This window comes from Orbicella franksi, chromosome 4 (genome assembly GCF_964199315.1).
Source record: "Orbicella franksi chromosome 4, jaOrbFran1.1, whole genome shotgun sequence".
Classification (NCBI taxonomy): Eukaryota; Metazoa; Cnidaria; class Anthozoa; order Scleractinia; family Merulinidae; genus Orbicella; species Orbicella franksi.
The window spans coordinates 5,190,934-5,210,163 of record NC_138148.1 but is presented as its reverse complement, the minus strand read 5'-3'; the positions used below and the strand labels follow the sequence as shown (position 1 = coordinate 5,210,163).

At 39.0% G+C, this 19,230-nt stretch overlaps 1 protein-coding gene across 3 annotated transcripts; it reads right to left on the bottom strand.

The window, feature by feature from the left end:
• Positions 1–2: 2 nt before the first annotated feature.
• LOC145484233 (TNF receptor-associated factor 4-like) lies at positions 3–17,843 on the bottom strand. Of its 3 annotated transcripts, none has more exons than XM_081462873.1 (7): positions 17,599–17,843; positions 16,803–16,854; positions 8,951–9,049; positions 7,323–7,487; positions 4,790–4,867; positions 4,242–4,319; positions 3–2,155 (listed from the first exon to the last, which is right to left on the bottom strand). In XM_081462873.1, the coding sequence occupies exons 1-7, from the start codon at positions 17,766–17,768 to the stop codon at positions 1,382–1,384; spliced, it is 1,416 nt and encodes a 471-aa protein (XP_081318999.1). In that variant the 5' UTR covers positions 17,769–17,843; the 3' UTR covers positions 3–1,381. The 3 variants fall into 3 exon arrangements, with proteins under 3 accessions (XP_081318999.1, XP_081319000.1, XP_081319001.1); XM_081462875.1 differs by having other exon boundaries at positions 2,086–2,155; positions 4,218–4,319; XM_081462874.1 differs by lacking the exon at positions 16,803–16,854 and having other exon boundaries at positions 17,599–17,741.
• Between the last annotated feature and the right edge of the window lie 1,387 nt (positions 17,844–19,230).

Genomic DNA, 19,230 nt, shown 5'->3' with positions numbered 1-19,230 from the left:
CGTCTTCAGAGCCACCTGTGTATGTTAGCCGGCGGGGCCTTGGAACGAGTAATATACGTGGCTCTTAAGACACGTGATTTGATTGGTTAGATTCTTAGACTCAGATTTTTGTACTGCTTTCACATAACTACACTACACACATTGCATCCCTTGTTTTGGCTCTTTTGGACTGAATAGCTCCTTAAAATATTGGATAAATATGCTGTTACGACATTTTGACTCTCCATGGGTTTACCGGCGCAATAAACCACTGGGTATGTTGGGAGAACACGAGAAAAGCTTGTAAATCACGAGCCGTTAGGCGAGTGATCTACAAGCTTCTTGAGTGTTTTCCCAACATCCCAACCTAAAAAATGCAACCCTTTTAGGCGGAGCCTCCACGTGTAGTCCATAATCGGGAGTACCCCCTACCCCTAGTCCCAAATGCATCTTTGACAAGGCGCCTTTCGTTTTTCCGAACCATGGAACACACTGACTCTGCCGTTTATATACAGCGGTATGCATATTTTCACTTTCTCTATATTTAATTATTAAAAAAAGTTACCTTCCACGATATAGTTCTTTAAAATACAACAGTCAAACTAGGAGGCTGAAAGATTTATCGGTGATTTTTATTTGTTTAACTGATAAACAAGTCTACATACAATTGTGTACAATTACTCTTTTTTCAGGTATACTAGTGTTACATAATTACCTAAAATATGCACAGTTAGAGGTTTTCAGAATGCTTCAGTTTTATCCGCTGATTGGGCTACGCACGATTATGATTTATCAAAAACAATACCATAAGCAAAGTGCAAGATAAGGAAAACAAATATTTCTTTACGCGCAGTGAATGTTGCCTCAGTAATCACAGTTATAATTTCTAACTTAAAAACCAACTAACAAGCAGACGCAGGCAGGCATACATAACTGGGCCGCTAAAAATATTTGAGTACTATGGGATCTCAGGGGTGCTGCAGCAATAGTAATGTTATATCCCTCAGGAATGGTTTTTATACATGCCATCCCTTTCGTTATAACATACTGAGTTTGGTTGGAAAGCCTGATAACCTTTCTTTTAGCATTTGTTACTAGATAAAGTATAAGAACATACACTATGCAGGTTGAACCGCAAACGGTAACCATCAGTTACCGAGTAAACAAAGTTTCTATTGATATATTCCAGATCGCTCCAGATCGCTCCTGATCGTCCATTAGCATTTTAAGCAGCAAGATGTAAGTTCAATCTTTAATTTTGTTTTTGCTTCTTTAAAGTATTAAAATAGATCCTCAGCAACTGAAAACAAATTCTTTGAAGCCAAATATTAATTTTCACGTAGAAAATTAAAAACTGAAACGTTAAATGTAGGAGTTTTGCCGCTCAGTTTCTTAAATCTCTCTATACTCTGTTGACCCTTACCAAAATGGATTTTGAGAAACTTCCATACTCCGCGATGTCTACGTTTCTTAATCCGAGAATGGGTCGATATTCATCGTCATCATCACGTAGTGGCCGAGAGCAGAGATTTTTTCCTTTTTCAAAGTCAATCACACCTGATTTGTTTTCACCCGGCAGCGACTGCTGATCAACCAACTCAACACGCACCTTTTCCTTGCAAGGCCATGATAACGACTCATCAAATTCTCCGGGAACAACTTTGATATACACGCTCAGAAAAGCATGAAAACCGAATGTAACTGTTTCGATTTTCAATAAATATTTATAGCCGCGACCAAACAAATAAAATGGTTTACTAATTAAACTTTGTTTTTCAGGCGTTAACTTACGTAGTAATTGGGACATATCGGGTATTTTCCATTCAAACGGGATCGGCCCACGTCGCTCTCTCTGCGGCAGCTGATCCTGAACTGTGGACATCAATCTCTCCATCTTTTCTGATTGTTCCTTATCCTTGGACATCAATCTCTCTATCTGGCCTGATTGTCGCTCTATCTGTTGTGACTGTCGCTCTATCTGTTGTGACTGTCGTTCTAGCTGTCCTGACTGTCGTTCCATCTGTTGTGACTGTCTTTCTATCTGTTGTGACTGATCCTTAACCACAGTGACAAGCTCTTGAACTTGATGCTGAGTGGCCTCTAGACCGCGGAGGGCTAAGTTCAAATGGCTTTCAATTTGAGTTTGCGAGTGAGATTTGGCGTCTGATCTCGGAAACTGTAAACAGAGAAGCAAGTCCATTCAAAATCTCAACGAAGGCTGATTAAAGTCCAAGAATTTGTCTATGTAACAGGACAACATGCTGTCCAATTTGGAAATAATTGGATGAGAAAAATTCCTCGGACTGTGATGCAAAATTGGACGAGGCCGTATAGTAGGCCTCGTCCAATTTGGCAGTCCGAGGAATTTTTCTCATCCAATTGTTTCCAAATTGGACAAGCATGTTGTCCTAGTACCTATTAATTATATAGCTCGTCTTCGGGAATCTCCTCAAGCTTTCTCACTTCGCTTCGCTCAGCACGCCACAGGTCAAACACTTTATCCCTGGTTTTTGTGCTTCTTTGAGTGTTCTTGTTCTGATTATTCTCCCTCATCTCGAATAAATCAGTACAGTAGCATCTATCTCTGGAAACCTAGCTGAAGACTCCATTTGAAAGTTCGAGACGTCAAAAAGGTGGAGAGAAAAGTCGGGAAATTCCGCCATTATCAAGGCATAATAAAACTTAGCGAGCTACAATCGCTCGCTGACGTTTGATGGCAGTGATAATAGTTGCAACCTGATTCGCCAATACTCGGTTCTTTTATTTATCTTGACATTTGGTCGGTTGATAGAAGTATCCAGATTTTTCTCAAATTGGACAGTTTGTTCTAAGCTAAACTAAATGTTCGAGGAAAAACTATCCAGTTTTAAATTGGGAAAGTTGGAAAAAATTAATAAAAAATAGATCTGTTGGCAATATTGGATTCTAATGCAGCTATATCATTACAAGTTTAAGTGTTGTGGAATTCCCTAAAAGAAGTGTCGATCAAATTGTCGCCTCTCAGTTAGACATTTTCTTATCCGTTCGGTTACAAAAAATGTCAAAATTACGCTTTATGTGAGGAGCTGACATCACGCATTGGGGAGAGCCCGGGAGAAAGTTTGGGGGGACTTTCATGTGTAAAGATCGGGAACTTGGCTGCTCGCCTCGCTTACGGGTGTTAATCACGGATTTTGTTCTCACTTAGAGTGTTCACTGAGGAGGAAATACCACTACTATTTTTAGCCGTCAGGGTATCTTTCTGGGTTACATTTGAAGAATAATAAAAACCGCTGTCATGTCAGCTTTTAGAGATCAAATAAAGCTCAAGCCAAACCCAGATTGGTTTCTTTAAGAGGTTTAAATAAAAGTTTTCCACTACTATCCACGACCCTTTCACTTGATAGTCCCCCCTCCCCTGAGGGTGCTACCGCTTGACTCCTGCCAATATGGTCCGCTTTCGATTTAGCCTGCGAACAGGCTCCCGGTTACCGTTAATGGGTTTAGTGCGTGCTAGCCGTGTGGTCTGGGGCGAGCGGGGAGAGCCGAGAGCGGAATGGCGAAATTCTTTTTTCGCGCTTAACGGCTCACTTCGATCGCCGGATTTTTTCCGCCCTCACTGGGAGCCTGTCCGCAGGCTACTTTCGAGTTTGGCCTGGTGCTATGTGTTGCTTATTCTCGTCATGATATGTGATACGACTTTTCTCTGGGTGCTACGGTTTTCCTCTCTCCTAAAAAACCAACGTTACATTATGAAATTCCAATTCGACCCACATGGAAATAATGTAATAGAGAGTAACTTAATGATAGTGATTTGTTGTAGAAAGAAGATACATGCGAGCGGCACACAACACACTGGAGGTGTAAAGTATATCTTAATCAACTCTCGAGCTTATGATTATTTAGCTGCATTACCGACGCAAATTGAGGGTTGCGTTCGATGCAGATTTCCGTTGCGCAGTTGAATCAGTTTCTTCTCCTCTACGCTGTTAATACCAGTCGTTGTTGCCAGCTTTGTGTATTGTCTCTTATGCTAACGTTTACTAAGAACACTCAAACAACCATCCTATGTTAGACTAAGACATGGGGAACGAAAGAACACGTGGTTCATATTTTTCGCACAATTCGTCACCTCTAAAAAGCCTGATATAACTCAATGATATTCCCAATATATTCACAAGTTTACATTGACCAGTGAATGAAAGATGCGTTACATCCTAAATCCCTGTATTCACACTGAATTTCCATATGAAAAGTACCTTAGATATATAAAAAGTTCATACCACTTCTTCACAGCCCAAGTTCTTGTATTCACACTGAACTTCGGTTGCAGGACATTCATCACGAACATGAACCTCAAGCTGAAAATACAAACAACCACAAAAGAATCTGACATGAACCTTAAAAGATCTTTCATTTTCGCCACAGCTCGCCTTCTGGCCTTCCAGTTCTCGCCCATAGCTAGTCTAGTGGTATGCGCCCTCGAAACCTATGGACACCCCTCTACGTCTGTACGGACAGTACCATTTCCCGGAACACATGATTGTACGTAATCCACCCCCCTGTGTAACTTAGCCTGCAAAACGAGAACTTGATGGTAGGCTACCACGATTTAAACTGAGTTATTTGTTGTAATTTTAATGTATCCATACCTAGAAGCCTTTTCTATAACGTGCACAGTGAAACTAAGCACAAACCAAAATAGCTTTCTTTTTGCGGCGTGAGATCTTTTTAACTTCTGGTTTGAAACGCAATGTCTTACTGCTCTTGACTAGTGAAATTAATACACAAGGTACTGAATTTTGCTCTGACTTAAGGTTACAAAACAAACCTTTCCTCGCGGAATATCTCTCACACCACACTTGTTAGTACACAGAACAGGAAACTTTCGGCAAATATCAAAATGTTTCTGAAAAAAATTAAACAAAAGTTTCCATCACTAAAGCACATTCGATAGTCGGTTCCCATTCGACATGACTCCACCATGGTTTAGTCTTGTCAACAGCTGGTTCACAATCATTAGAAAGATCAATTTGCTCAGTAACACAGAGTTTACACTTAGCTAGAGAGTACTATAGACGAACCTCTCGACAACGGCCACCTTGGGGACACAAGAAAGTAGCCGTTGAAGAGAGGTGGCCGTTATAGGGAGGTAGGAGTATAATATGACACCTGTTTTTTTCGGGGGTGCGAAATTTTTATCTTAAAAACTGCTTATTTTGCAGATAATACATGTACGTAACACAATCAAAATTTATGAATAATAGAGAAACCAAATAGAATTCGAAAGAGAGACCAACGGCGCGCGGTACGGATTAGGTTTTGTGATCTTTTACAGTGAAAACGGGGTTTTGGATACAGCCTTCGTCACTCGTTAATTAACTGCCCGTCGTCAAAAGGTTATTTTGGCAGTCGAGACGCGCTTTAGTGGCCGTTGCCGCCGTAATCTTCTCACGGCAAATGTAACAGCTAGTCGCGATGCTCATCAAGATGAGAAGATTTAGACCTCCATCAATATTCATTTTTAGCCAATAAAATGGGTAAATTTGGTAGTTCCCAGTCCTACTGGGACACGGCCAATTAACTAAAAGATAGATCAACCACCACACAGCAGGTCTTAACATAAGATCAAAGGATGAAAGAAAGATTATCTTGCCTTTTGTGTGGTGCCTATTGTTAATTTTAAAATTTGTTCATCTAGTGCGAGGTCTGAAACTGAGAAATGTTCGGAAACCGCTCGGAACTCTTCTATTCTCTATGCACAATTGGATGCCCCAAGAATTTGCGGTCGGCCCTCGCAGACCACGTAATGTTTTATACTCCAGTCCTGAAATGACCGCGTACGAAGCAAAATATGCGTTGTCTCTTTCACTCGTCCTCCAGTTTGATGTGAGCGCCCGCGGTGCCAACGTGGCAAATTCGAATAGCTGACATTTCGCTTTTGATTGGAGCAATTACAAGCTGCAATTCAATTTCAGACAAAACACGTTGGGATCCATTCGAATGCGTCACAAATGTTACAAATGTTCAAAAATGCCTTAAAATGTGCCGTTTATGGGAACTATGACAGTTTTACACATTAGAACTGATGTAGCGCGTTCTTGAAAGGGGAATAACTTAAACGGAAAAATGTTACATGTTTTTGAAACAAAAGAGAAAACTGTTGAATTGCCGGAAAACGAAAACATTTATCCCAGGCTTTTAGTGCGGACAGAAAACATTTGATGTGTTTTCAGAGTGGGATCGAAACGTAATTTTCAAATTTCTCCGGTGTAGTGTGGACGGGGCCTTAAGAAAATGTTAAGTGTTTTTGACGTAACTACAGTTTAGTAAAGGCCGTCGATAAAACCAGGAACATGGAACATTCCGGAACATCCCGGAACATTCCGGAACATCCTGGAACATCGAATAACTATCATAATTATGCGAGAAATATGTAAAATTAAATTTTTAAAACCAAAATAAACAAAAATAAACTGGTATCAGCATGAAATATGAGAAGATATTATTGGGAATAGGGAAGTCGGTAGCAGAGGGGTAGGGAGCGTTGGGTATTCATTCAACTGACCACAATGGGTGCAGTCTCCTCTTCTTTCCCGCCAATTGCGTCACGTCGCTTTTCAGCACTCTGTTTTTCAAGACAAACATGGACGATTCTGACGATGAATGCCAGGTAATTCATTGCGTCTCCTTTTTGGATCCCTGATTTCTTCAACATCTGATTTCTTCAACAACTATTTTTTCAAGAGAAATCGTGTATACGCATATCTTTGTATTGACGTAATGAATTGAAGAAAGAAATCACACTCGTGTACCCATACTTTTAGGTCTGATTAAGGAGTTCCAACGCCACCACCTTTCTGTGAAAAACGAAGTCTGGGAATAAAGGACAGTCACGTGATTAAACTGACGGTGAACGACTGGAAGGAACTGATTACTCTTCTTAGTTGCTAGCCTTCACTCATTGCAGTCACTTTCATTTTTCTTTCTTTTTTCCTTTTTTTATGTTTTTGTTTTGTTTCTATTTTCCGAGCTGATACCAGTTTATTTTTGCTTGATTTGGTTTTTTAAAATTTAATTTTACATACTTTTCGCATAATTATGATAATTATTCGATGTTCCGGGATGTTCCGGAATGTTCCATGTTCCTGGTTTTATCGACGGCCGTTTAGTAATCGAACCCCACATTCTCGAACTCTCAGGGGAACCAAAAACTAGCGGTGGCTAAAGACAGCCGAATGATAGCAAAACGCTGAAAGAGCGTATCCAAGGGAAGATGATTATTTTTAAGATCGAGATAGCGGGGCATTCAAAATCACCGAGTTCCAGGTTGTGAAGATAGACTGTATAAACCTGTTTCAAACCTGTTTTTGATTCAGGATGACTGATTCTTGACAATATTCACAGTCCACTTTCCTCCAAGAACATTCTAATGCCTCGTGAGTTTTCATGTCTCGCTTGCTGAGCATCTTTGTACAACCTGAGTTTGGACACTTGACCACTTTGAAGAGGCATTCTGACTGGTGTTTCTTAAAATATAAATTAATAAACATAAAAATAAGAAAGACAATGAGCACAATCCGGTTAATTTAATCATTTTTTCTCTGTCAACAGCACTGTCCTGTTTTTTTATTGTTTGTGTATATGTACGTATATATACTATTTCAAATTAACACTTTATTCGTGTTTTAACTTTGTTTGGCTCCAATAACAACCGACAGCAATTACACCTTTTGCTGTTCATTTACAGAAAATAAACATTCATTTGTGTCCAAGTTTCTTTCATTATGATCATTAAACTCTCATTAACACCAATATGACCTTCATTTGCGCGTAAGGAACGTTCAAGAAAAACATTTACATATGCATTAACATTCAAAATCATCAAAAGAAAAACAATACCTTCATTTGACATTCATTGACTGTAAATGTATTTTCATTTTGGTCGAAAAAAAATTCGTTGTCACGAAACGACAATCATTTACACTTTACGACATTCAGTTTTCAACAAAAGACTTTCAATAACACAATTTGCATGAGAACTAACATTCAATTGCATTATTATGCAACCATATCCATGAAGGTAACAATCTTTAATGCGGCGAGACAAACATTACAGCCATAATAACATTTATTTTTGAAAGATAGAATATCAAATTCGCTGAACGATTTATCCTTCAATTGCCTCACTAGTAAATAGTAAATAGTCTTCGTTGACATCTTCAAAAGCCCTGACTATCCTTTCGCGGTGTTCAAATGCGATTCTATTTCTTCGTGGCATTTCTGGACAAATCGAACTGTCACTACATGTACATGTATGTCACACGGATACTGTAGTGCGCCCTCTGAGTTGTACGCAAAAAGTTTCGTAAGTGGCCCAATTTATATCTGCAAGGGGAGGATTGTGAAATTATGATTTGAAAAAAGTACATATGGTCCCTTGTTCTATAATCAAATTTGCGAGGAAAATTGGGCGAGATATCTCTGTTCAAAAGAATTACGCTAATGAGCGATTGTTTTCTCTTAACGTTAGGTGAAAACACGGTAATGTATGTCTCACCGCATTTAAGATTGTTACCTTCATGGATATGGTTGCATAATAATGCAATTGAATGTTAGTTCTCATGCAAATTGTGTTATTGAAAGTCTTTTGTTGAAAACTGAATGTCGTAAAGTGTAAATGATTGTCGTTTCGTGACAACGAATTTTTTTTCGACCAAAATGAAAATACATTTACAGTCAATGAATGTCAAATGAAGGTATTGTTTTTCTTTTGATGATTTTGAATGTTAATGCATATGTAAATGTTTTTCTTGAACGTTCCTTACGCGCAAATGAAGGTCATATTGGTGTTAATGAGAGTTTAATGACCATAATGAAAGAAATTTGGACACAAATGAATGTTTGTTTCCTGTAAATGAACAGCAAAAGGTGTATTCAGATTAAAATGTTGTGTTGATCATGCAGTGATTGCAATCTCTAATGAACGTACCTCCACAGCACGCAGCTCTCCAGTCCACGAACATCCAAAATGAGAACATTGTACGGTAAGATCAAGAATTTGGCGATGACAAGCAGTGTCTGAGAATATCTACCATTATTAAAATAAAGTGCAAAAGGTAAAAGAACATGAGAAAAATTACAAGAAATTAAGGAGATTTAAGAGGAGCTAAACAAAATTTCCTCTGCTTAAAGACAACAACAACAACAACAACAACAACAACAACAACAACAACAACAACCATTTATTTGTACTCACAATTTATAAAATAATTACAATAAACATTAAATTAGTATAGAGTACTGCCTTCCCAAAATAACCATAAGGGCTAAGATCGATTCTAGTCAACTTATTATCCTGCCAATTTACTACGTAAACGTGTTTTAATTCCACACTTATAGTTGAAGCATTGCACCTGCACAACCCATCTTAAAAGACGGTCTCAATGGGTTGGTGGCTTTTACGACTAACAGTTACTATTTTGGCTTTTTCACGGCTGACGGTTAATTTATTTTCTAAATCTTAGACTTTATTATCATTGTTTTAAAAAATTGAAAATTAATTTTCATTACTTAGAAAAAATTAGCAGAGCACCGCAAATGATCCCCGACCGCAGATGTCCCCAGACCGGAAATGATCCCCAAATTGGACCGCAAATTATCCCGAACCGCAAATGATCTGATCCCCGATGTCACGGCACGAAAAATCGCCTTTACCGCGCGTCAAATGTGTTGTTAAAGGTTTTGTAAAGGTCGCCTTTGCACGCTTTTGACGATCTGTGACGCGAATCAAAGATCATCTGTGAATAAACCTTTACCACCAAATCAAAGGCGTGAAAGGCCGTTTTTACTCACCTGTGAACGCCTGTGTTTTTAGGGTTAAAGGTGATTCTTTGATACGCCTTTGCGCACTGTCAAAGGCGGGTCAAAAGTGTAATCAAATTTGTCTGCGATTCAAGTCAAAGGTTTGCTAAAGACGTGGTCGAAGATGGCTGTGACGCAGGCCAAAGGTTTGTCAAAGGTGCTCCGCGCGTTCCGCACTCGCGCGTCTCGCCCGAACTTCTCGCTCGCGCTCCTCTTTCGCGATTCGCGACCGTTGATCACGTTTCGCGCGATCCACATCTTGTACGCATTTTTCTGCTTGCTACACTAGCTTTGTAGCACCGCATACGAAGGATGCAATCATATCCGTACTCTTGTTTTATGTCTGACAAGTTTTGAAGATTATGTCAGCTTTAATAAGGTTATTTTGTACCAAAACTCTTGACAAATGTTAACGGAAAAGCGGCCCGGAGAGATCATTGCACCTGATTTTAGGAAAATAAATATACTCAACTTAATTCATCTCAGTTTTAATTTTTTTTCCCCGTTTTTATCAAGAGTAAATACCTTCAAGTACCTTACATAAATGTTTTGGGCTTCAGATTTCAAAAAGCCACGTTACAGGCTTGGTTTCAAACTACACGTAATGCGACTGATCACGAGGAAAACATTGTTCTATCTATCGTGAAAACAACAGTCAACAAATTTTCCATGGTATAAACCGCATTTATCTAACATTGAAGTACTATGGCTAAATTCTCAGTTCCTTAAATTTACTAGACCAGACTAAACAATAGAGAGGATAACCGCAAAATTTCGGGAAAGATATGGCAAACTTTGTACAAAAGTCAACTAGTGTAAAAGCGTCCTTTCCAGATGGCACGTACAGTCCGTTGCATGGAACTCCTAATGTTTTGGCAATTCTCCTTTTCTGCTGCTTGCACTTGCTAATTCTTGCACTATAAGTGGAATGGAATACAGTGTTTTCCACTTCTTTCTCATCAAAGTGGTTAAACTGCCTTGTTGGGGTCAATGCCAACTGAATCCCCATGCTTTCTAGGGAAGACACATTTTGACAAAGTCTAAGGCGTTGACGAAATTAATCAATGCATCTTCACTGGATAAGTCCATCCTGTCAACCATTGCTTGTCCGCATTTGTCTAAACAGAAGCAAACAGACAAAAACGTTGGAAATGAATATTAAGAGTGAATCTTGGCATTCTATTCCTTAAAGTTAACCCATGGTTTTTGCTAATATCACATTAATAAAACGTGACCAATCAGATCATTACTCCTCCTCCGAATAGTTTGTGCTTCTGTCAATAGCAAATATGTATTTAATGTTACCGCAGATTTGGAATTTTAATCTTAAACTCAGTCCACTAACAAAAGAACGGTGAAAATAGTCTTGTCTGTAGTCCATAAACATATTTTCGCTCACGCGGTTGGTCTAAACGCATCACGTGACCGAATATGCCCCAGGTAAAACCGGGCAAAATATGAGTAATATTCCTCATTTTCAAAAGATCCAGTGAGTTGCGTAATATACTTGACTGAGGATAATTAACACAATATCTCCATATTTTGACTTTAAAAATATTTAAGGATATATGTCTTTGGCATTATGTGCTCCTCAAAGCTCACGGTTTTCCTTGGGCTTTGCTCTAAGAAAACTGTTTGCTAATCTGGGAACTGGTACTGTCTGTGGACAAATACTTTCATCAGAGTGCATAACACTTTTCAGAGAAATGCATGAGTCAAGGATAGAAGAGGGGACTCAATTGGTAGCCTTTTTTTGTATTTCTCTCCATTCTACTTAGAGATTTGGTCACACAGATATGTCATTAAGAGCCAGTTTAACAAGCTAATTTCACTGGCTGAACAAGGGCTTATCCCCAGCTAGAATTTCATAAGAGAACAAAGACTTGGGGTCATTTTAAAAGTGCACAGCTTGGCACAAATAAACAAAAAGCTTAAAGCCAGTTTACCAGTCCATCTGTCTGCCTGTCTCTTACAGACATCTCACAACAAAGATCTTTTATGGTTGCAAAACAGCAATCTAAAAAACCAACAAATCTGACATAAACTGTGACAAGAAATGAGGAATAAACACACCTTTGGGAATATTGCTGTTCCTGTGTAATTTCCACAGATCTCTTCATTATCAGTAGTGTTATCTTTTTCCTTATTTTCCTTGTAGATCATATGTGAAAAGGAGCATATAAACATATCAACAGTTAGCAACTACTTGTACACTTTTTTTCCACTGAAAAAAATTCCTGAAATTAAATAATTTAACATGAGGCATGCCTGCATGGAATCGCATAGCTGTTGCATTCATTGAAACAAAAATCCAGTGCAAGATGATGAATACAACCACTATGACTCCCAGCAGCCGCATCTCATAGAGGGACATGGCCATTATCCAGACAAATTTGCCAACAAAATTTTAAATTGAGTAAAGCAAATGAAGGCCTTTCTCAATTACTTTTCCTAAGTTATTATCAAATCCTCTACACCTTAAATTCTCTACTGATCCCATCAATAGTTATGAATTAATCATATTATTAATTTTGCTTGAAAAAATTTGGTTTGGAAACCTGATGGCCAAACCAAAACAGTTGATAGTGCAGACAACCACACAAAATTTAGATGCAAAACTCAGCTTTTACCAATCAAAAACCAACATTTCCTGAGACTGGGTTGCAAACTTTGATTCATTTACCAAAAAGATTCCCATCCCTTGCATGTTTTCAACAACATTTTAATTTCTTAATTTTCGTCCAGGGAGCCAGTTGATGTATTTGTCTCATAAGAAAGACAACATTTCCTTACTCAATGTCCTTAAATGAACTAAAAAGAAACAACTTTTTTTTCACAGAGTGATGAGACTATAATAAAAATGATCAATTAAAATAATATTAATAAATTATAGCCAGGTTTTTTAAATCTATTTATATACTTTCTTTGCTGGAAAAAGATATAAAAAGTTGTGGCTGAAGAAGTTATAAGATGGTCTATGCTACAAAATATAGAAATAACAAATGAATATTCCAGCCTTTTACTTACCAAAATGTTGTGATGTCTGCACACTTTGGAGCACTGCATGATTAAACTGCATCTGAGTTGACTGTGAACTACAGAGTTGCATATTGTATCCTCTCCCAATTTATTCTGTTAATATCTTCAGTTCTCCTAGAATGGCTAGCTGAAGGATAAAAACAACATTCATAAGCAAATTTCCACTAGTCAGTTTTTAATTGGCATTTAATTGTCTACTGCTCAAAAGACCAAGACATGAAACTCTAAAACTATTGGTACTGTCCAGAGAGGTCACATAATAATATTATTATGAGGTCAGTTTTTTAATTTGCAACTAATGGCAAGTTTGATTTTTATCAAACATTGTAACAATTTCACCCACTAAAGATAAGCTGGATTATGTGTACTAAAGACATCCATGGTCGAGTGTCGATCGATACCCTTGATCGATACTCTCATTCGACACTCGATCAACACCTGATCGATACTCAATCGACACTCCATTGACAATCAATCTACATTTCTATTACTCAGTTTTGCAAATGTCACAGGGTAGGTGCATTTGATCACCTGGTATGACACCATTCTTAGCCCAGGAGACAGTTCAAAATGTCAAATGCCTGCCAAGTTCGTGGCGGGGGGTGGCCAGGAGATAGTGGAGTTCCAAATGACTGATCCATAAGCCTGATACAACAAATATCAAAACATATTTTTACTACAGTATTGCTACTGATCTCGCAAACTGATTGTCATCACAGTGGTCAAAATTTGTTGTGGACTCACTCGGCTGTGTTTCACGAGTCCACAACATTTTGGCCACTGTGATGATGCGTATCATTGTCAATAAGAGTGCAGACCACGCTAAACCACATTCGATTTGTTAAATTCACACCAGTGAAGTCATTTATCAACATCAATGAACAAACATCATCATAATTTCAACTCTGACAACAAACAGAGCTTTTTTCAATAGAATGGTAACTAGAGACAAAAGCAAAAACTTATCCATAGATTAAATTTTCAGAGTCAACTACTCTTTCAATGGTATAATTAATATAATAATTAAGTCAGGTCGAGATGGTTTGTCATGCATGGCTGACTGAGTTTTTCCTTCAATGCAAATTTCCTTTACATTTACATGAGCTTTCTTTCAAGGGAATTGCTTAAGCTCAGAAATTACCAGAGGCATTGTGCACAACAATTTATACGAAGATAGGGTTAAGTTTAAGCTTAATTATTAAGTTACGTTTATTTCAAGCACTGATCATGCTAAAATCTATGCTATGACAGACACTTCAATTTAATGCACAAGACTTGACTGAGTAAGGAAAAAATATTACCTTTGTAAACTTTTGTAAATAAGTATATGTGAATTGAAAATAAAGTCTTGTCTTTTCTTAATGAACAGCTTTGCCGATGAACTGAGATTCAGTCAAGTGCAATTAATCTTCGACCAAAATGTTTTTGCCTAGGATCTGTCCTACTATGAATATACGCAGTTCATAGCTCTTTATTCCCTTATGTAGCCATTGCTGCGTTTAATTTACTTTTTCAACTCCGTTATTCTCTGAACATTGAAAACAAATGAACGAAATTCAAAAACTTACCTTTCCTGGTCCAAAACATGATGAAATTTTCACCAGATCCGCCATAATGAAGCCAAATGAAGAAAAATGTCTGCTTTCCTCACAGCCGACTTCGTTGACCTTTAGTCTCTCTCTGATTGGCCAGAAAAATGCGGGAAGCCGCTGGCAGCTGCGTTTTTCCCGCTGTTTTCGAGCTGTTTTCTTGTGCCACCTCCAGGTCAAGTGAAATCTTTTTTATTAAAAAAATACACATTGGCAAGAAAGCAAGCTTTCATTTAATCATTAAAACAGAAAAAAATACGAAAACACAGGCTATTTAACAGGGCGTTAAAAGAGGAGTCGCAGGATATGGCCATATTTGACCTCGCCTTTGACATGACATGACGTAGGATCAAAGTTGTACAAAGCCATGGCGCCTTTGAACGCCTTTGACATAAGAGATCAAAGGTATGCAAAGCCGTGGTGTCTTTGAACGCCTTTGACATAAGAGATCAAAGGTATGCAAAGCCATGGTGTCTTTGAACGCCTTTAACGCACGTCAAAACTTAAGTCAAAGTAATTGACATGTTTGACCTCACCTTTAACAGGGATCAAATGTATAGCAAATCCATAAGATATTTGATTCCTCCTTTGACGTGGGTCAAAGGTGGAGTCAAAGTTAACATCACATTTGCCCTCTTCTTTGTCATGGATCAAACGTATCGGCAAAGCCATGACAGTTTTGACATACATTTGACGCACGTCAACGTTTGGATCAAAGCCATGATCATATTTGACCTCGACTTTGATCAGGATCAAATTTAGAGTAAATCCAATTTTTCGTGCCATGTGTGGACCGCAAATGATCCCGCTGGAAAACGAGGAATGGTATGGAGTTTGTTCCTTGGGATTTATATTTTTTAACCTAAACAGAAACAAGTCATGACTGATGATATTCTCGATATAGACATAATTTTCATGATAAATAGTTCTTCCGATAGATTAGCGTAAAAGCTCTGAGGAATGCCTTGCAATCAGAGGAGCCTGGGAATGAGGTTGCCTTGTAATCGGCTTTGCCCATACCACAACATTGCACAACAATTTAGCCAACGCGAAAATTGCGAACGGATAAATAACATCGGATAATTAGTGTCTATTTTTCTCGCCTGCCTGGGTGCTAGAGACTTTCTAGTGTGGTCTCCGGTTTTGGTGAATCAAGCGAAATAAAAATCCTCTGATACCCAGGATACTCTTGTTATCGATTTTGAAAGTCAGTGGCAAGAAATTCTAAAGGATATCGGGTTGCAGTGGAGCAACCTATGTATCAGGTTAAGGTTGTTCATGATGCAAGACATCTTTGGTCTGGAAATCCTACACGACAACGGCTTACGGCTGTCATTCTATTTTTAGTCCGTAATGATATCCTGTCTCTCGGTTTTTCCGCATATGTCTCCCACAGGTAATGAAGGTAAATGTTAGATGGCTCAACTATGCAAGTTGACCAATTAGTGATCCTGTCCAGATTTAGTACAGGTTTACATCATCAGCATGGAATTTCTGGCTGTAAATTGAAGATGCGAAAGCCAAACCGGCTTGGAGTGTTGAGATGCGGACTTTCTAGCCCACAGAACATCATTTAAAAGACTGAAAGGTCATTAATAGATAACGATCGCTCTGACCGGTGACGTGGTATTAACACAAATGTATACAAGTTGTTTATGTCTTCGTTATGGTAGAATTAAGCTATTCGTAGATCGAGCCAATTGAGAAATGGTATCACTGTTTATGAGCTTTTATTTTTTCCGTGATTTTTTCTGAGAAATTGTCAAGACAAAATGAGACTGAATTATTTATCATGAGAATTATTTACTTTGTCAGTATCTCTTCTAAACATTTATTCTAAGTTATTTGTTTGGATGATGAAGAAACAACAACATGGAACCAAACTCCATGCCATTCCTCGCTTTCCGGCGGGATCATTTGCGGTCCAATTTGGGGATCATTTCCGGTCTGGGCATCATTTGTGGTCGAGGATCATTTGCGGTGCTGTATAGCAATTTATTTTGACCCGTTTTAAACATATTTTAAAAGTTTAAGTGGTATGAATTGAATTGTAGACTAATATAGTCTTCCGGCTTTTCCCAGTACTATACAGTCAAGCCACAAAGGAAGACACAAAAAAATTCCTAACAAGAGATCTTGAGACTTTCACTTTTGGGTCTATTTTTATTATTATTATTATTTTTAAGGTTAAAATTTTTTACGGTTAATGGTCAAATTCTTCCAGTGTTTACGCCTAACAGCTAAATTTTCGGCCTGTTTCGCGGCTAATGGGAACTCTTATAAACTCATTTAATTGTCACGCACTTAATATCACGCGTCACGGTTTTGCGTGACGGCGTCAGTCTTATTTACCTTCCCGCGAGACAAAGGTTCTCTGTCTGCTGGACATGTCGGTGATGGGCGCCTGAACAAAGAAAATATAATGTACAATACCATAATTAAAAAAAAGATGAAGATTTGTTGTTAGATTAGTGTTCACTGATGTACTGGACGTGCAAGTTATATAGTAGAAATCATGTGAATGAACTATTTCAGTTCAAACAGGCGTGAAATCAAAACCACCGTAAAGAGTGAAGCCACCGCAGCGAGCAAAGCGACACGAAATTACCAAAATATGCAAAACTCGTCATCGGTATTGAGAGTTTATCGTTAATGGGCTAAATTGCTGCGTTACTCAGTCTAAACTGTGAGCTTTTCGAGCTATAACCGGTATGGGCAAGTCCGCAGTCCGCTAGTACACTGTTAGTCCGAATAAAGTGTAGCACAGTGACCGCAGCTTAGCGTGTGTACGGTTATGTCTTAATCAAAATAGAAATAATGATAACGGGTTTCGCCTATTTCGGTAGTTACGTTTTTGGAGTTACATTACGTTTTGATCGCTTCGGTTGTTTCCGCGGTCTCGTTTTGCTCGTTTAGGTGGTTCTGTATCGTTGTTTCGTTCTTCGTCCTGCCTAACAATCACAAAACTTGTTGCTCATGAACAATCAAAGAGGAAACTTGCTCTTGTACGACACACTGGTGTTAGCGGAAAACTCGCACTAAATGTAAAATTAATCCACTGCCACCTTTACCGATATACTTCATAAGTATAATGCTTTCAAATAGATGATGCATAGTCTGTTAGATTGCAAATGCAACACTGGTTTACCTGAACAGGGATTCCATACAGATCTTGTAAAGTCTGTGTCCACATTTCTCAATCTGCACAGGATCTTTCAATGTTAAATGGCAAACAAGGCATTCCCAACACTCGGGAACTTTACTTGTAAACTCGTAATCATACCCGCCTAGCTCGGGTACATTTCCGCCCTCCGCCATTCTAGTATTACTTTCGCTTTCACAGTCTAAAGACAGGAAACCTCGTTTCCAGGATTAACCCAAGATGGCGGACCGAAAATTACTGCGTTGGACACGGAGCAGTATCCAGGTTTCGACTCGGCTAAGTCACGGCTTCCAGCCTGCACGACCTTGTGTGACACTTCAGGTAGCCTCTAAACTAAATGTACATACTATATCATTGGACGGCGCTTTATTTCTAAGCTATCCTACGCCGGGTGTTTAATTTACTGCTTGGTATGCTTTCAGGATTGCTTGATTTGGCTATACGTGTTGCTCTGAGTCTGGTTTTGCACCATGCTAATGAAGGGCCTTGAGCTGCAGGAGACCTCATGTCACACCGTGGAAGCCAGACGAGTGGATGATGTGTTTCAGGATGTTTTTGTGCATGAAGGCAAATGGCCTCAGCTTTGAACCGACATGCAGGCAACGTTCTCCATCTATGCGACTCATTGATACTCAACACTTACTCACACGCCAAAAATGTGCTGACTGGGGTTATAGGTCAACCGGAAAATTTGCGAAAGAGTTCAGAAAATTTCCTCAAGACCCTCGTTTGGGATTTGCTGAATTATTGCAAAGACCGCAAGTTTCATCGTACAAAAGAACACACACAGCCAGTCACAATTGACCTTATGAAGCAAGACGTAGCGATGACAATTGAAGCTTTATCCGCTACACCACCCAAGGAGGCTTCATTTGACAAGCTGTTAAGTCACGATGACGTGCAGATACAGAACTTACCGAAAACTTCAACTACCCAAGATCAAGAACAACCCACAAGGGTTGCTTCGGCTAAACGCCGTCGAAGTGGCTCTTTGCCCAGTCTGAGTGACAGCGTTTGGTCTCAAGAAAGTTTAAAACTGGAAGAAAGCTTCACGAGCCTTGGAAAACACAAGCATTCTGTTAACTTTGGTGCTTTTCCTGTAGCTGACTAAGGTATAGATGATTTAGAAGAATCTTTTAATCTTGGTGAATTTCCAGCGCTGGATGTTGGCCGCCCTAAGGTTTCTAAAAACCAGGTTTCAAGTGAAAATTTCATAAAAACGTTGGTCCAGTTTTGGGTGATTCCAAGTACGACATCCTGAACAAAGGAGCTGCCAATAACAATGCAAAATCAGGTGCAGGCCATACTGTGAAGCCAGCCGCATTTACATCAGAGCACGCTCATAGACTTGATTTGCCATCTCAGTGGAAATCTTCCACACCAGTGGACAGACATCATTTAGACTCTTTGTCATCAAAATTCCCGGATTTCTAGTTTAGACATGTGCAATGTTTAAGCTTTGGAAACGAAAGCGAGGCCATTGCTCAAAGCATCCTCAGCGATTCAGCTCTGACCAGTCTCTACAAACAGTTAACTTGTGCTTGTTATGTTCTGGTGGAAGTTCTGGGATTCCCAGGACCCTCTGCGGTAGGACCTGGTCCTGGTCACGTGCACAAG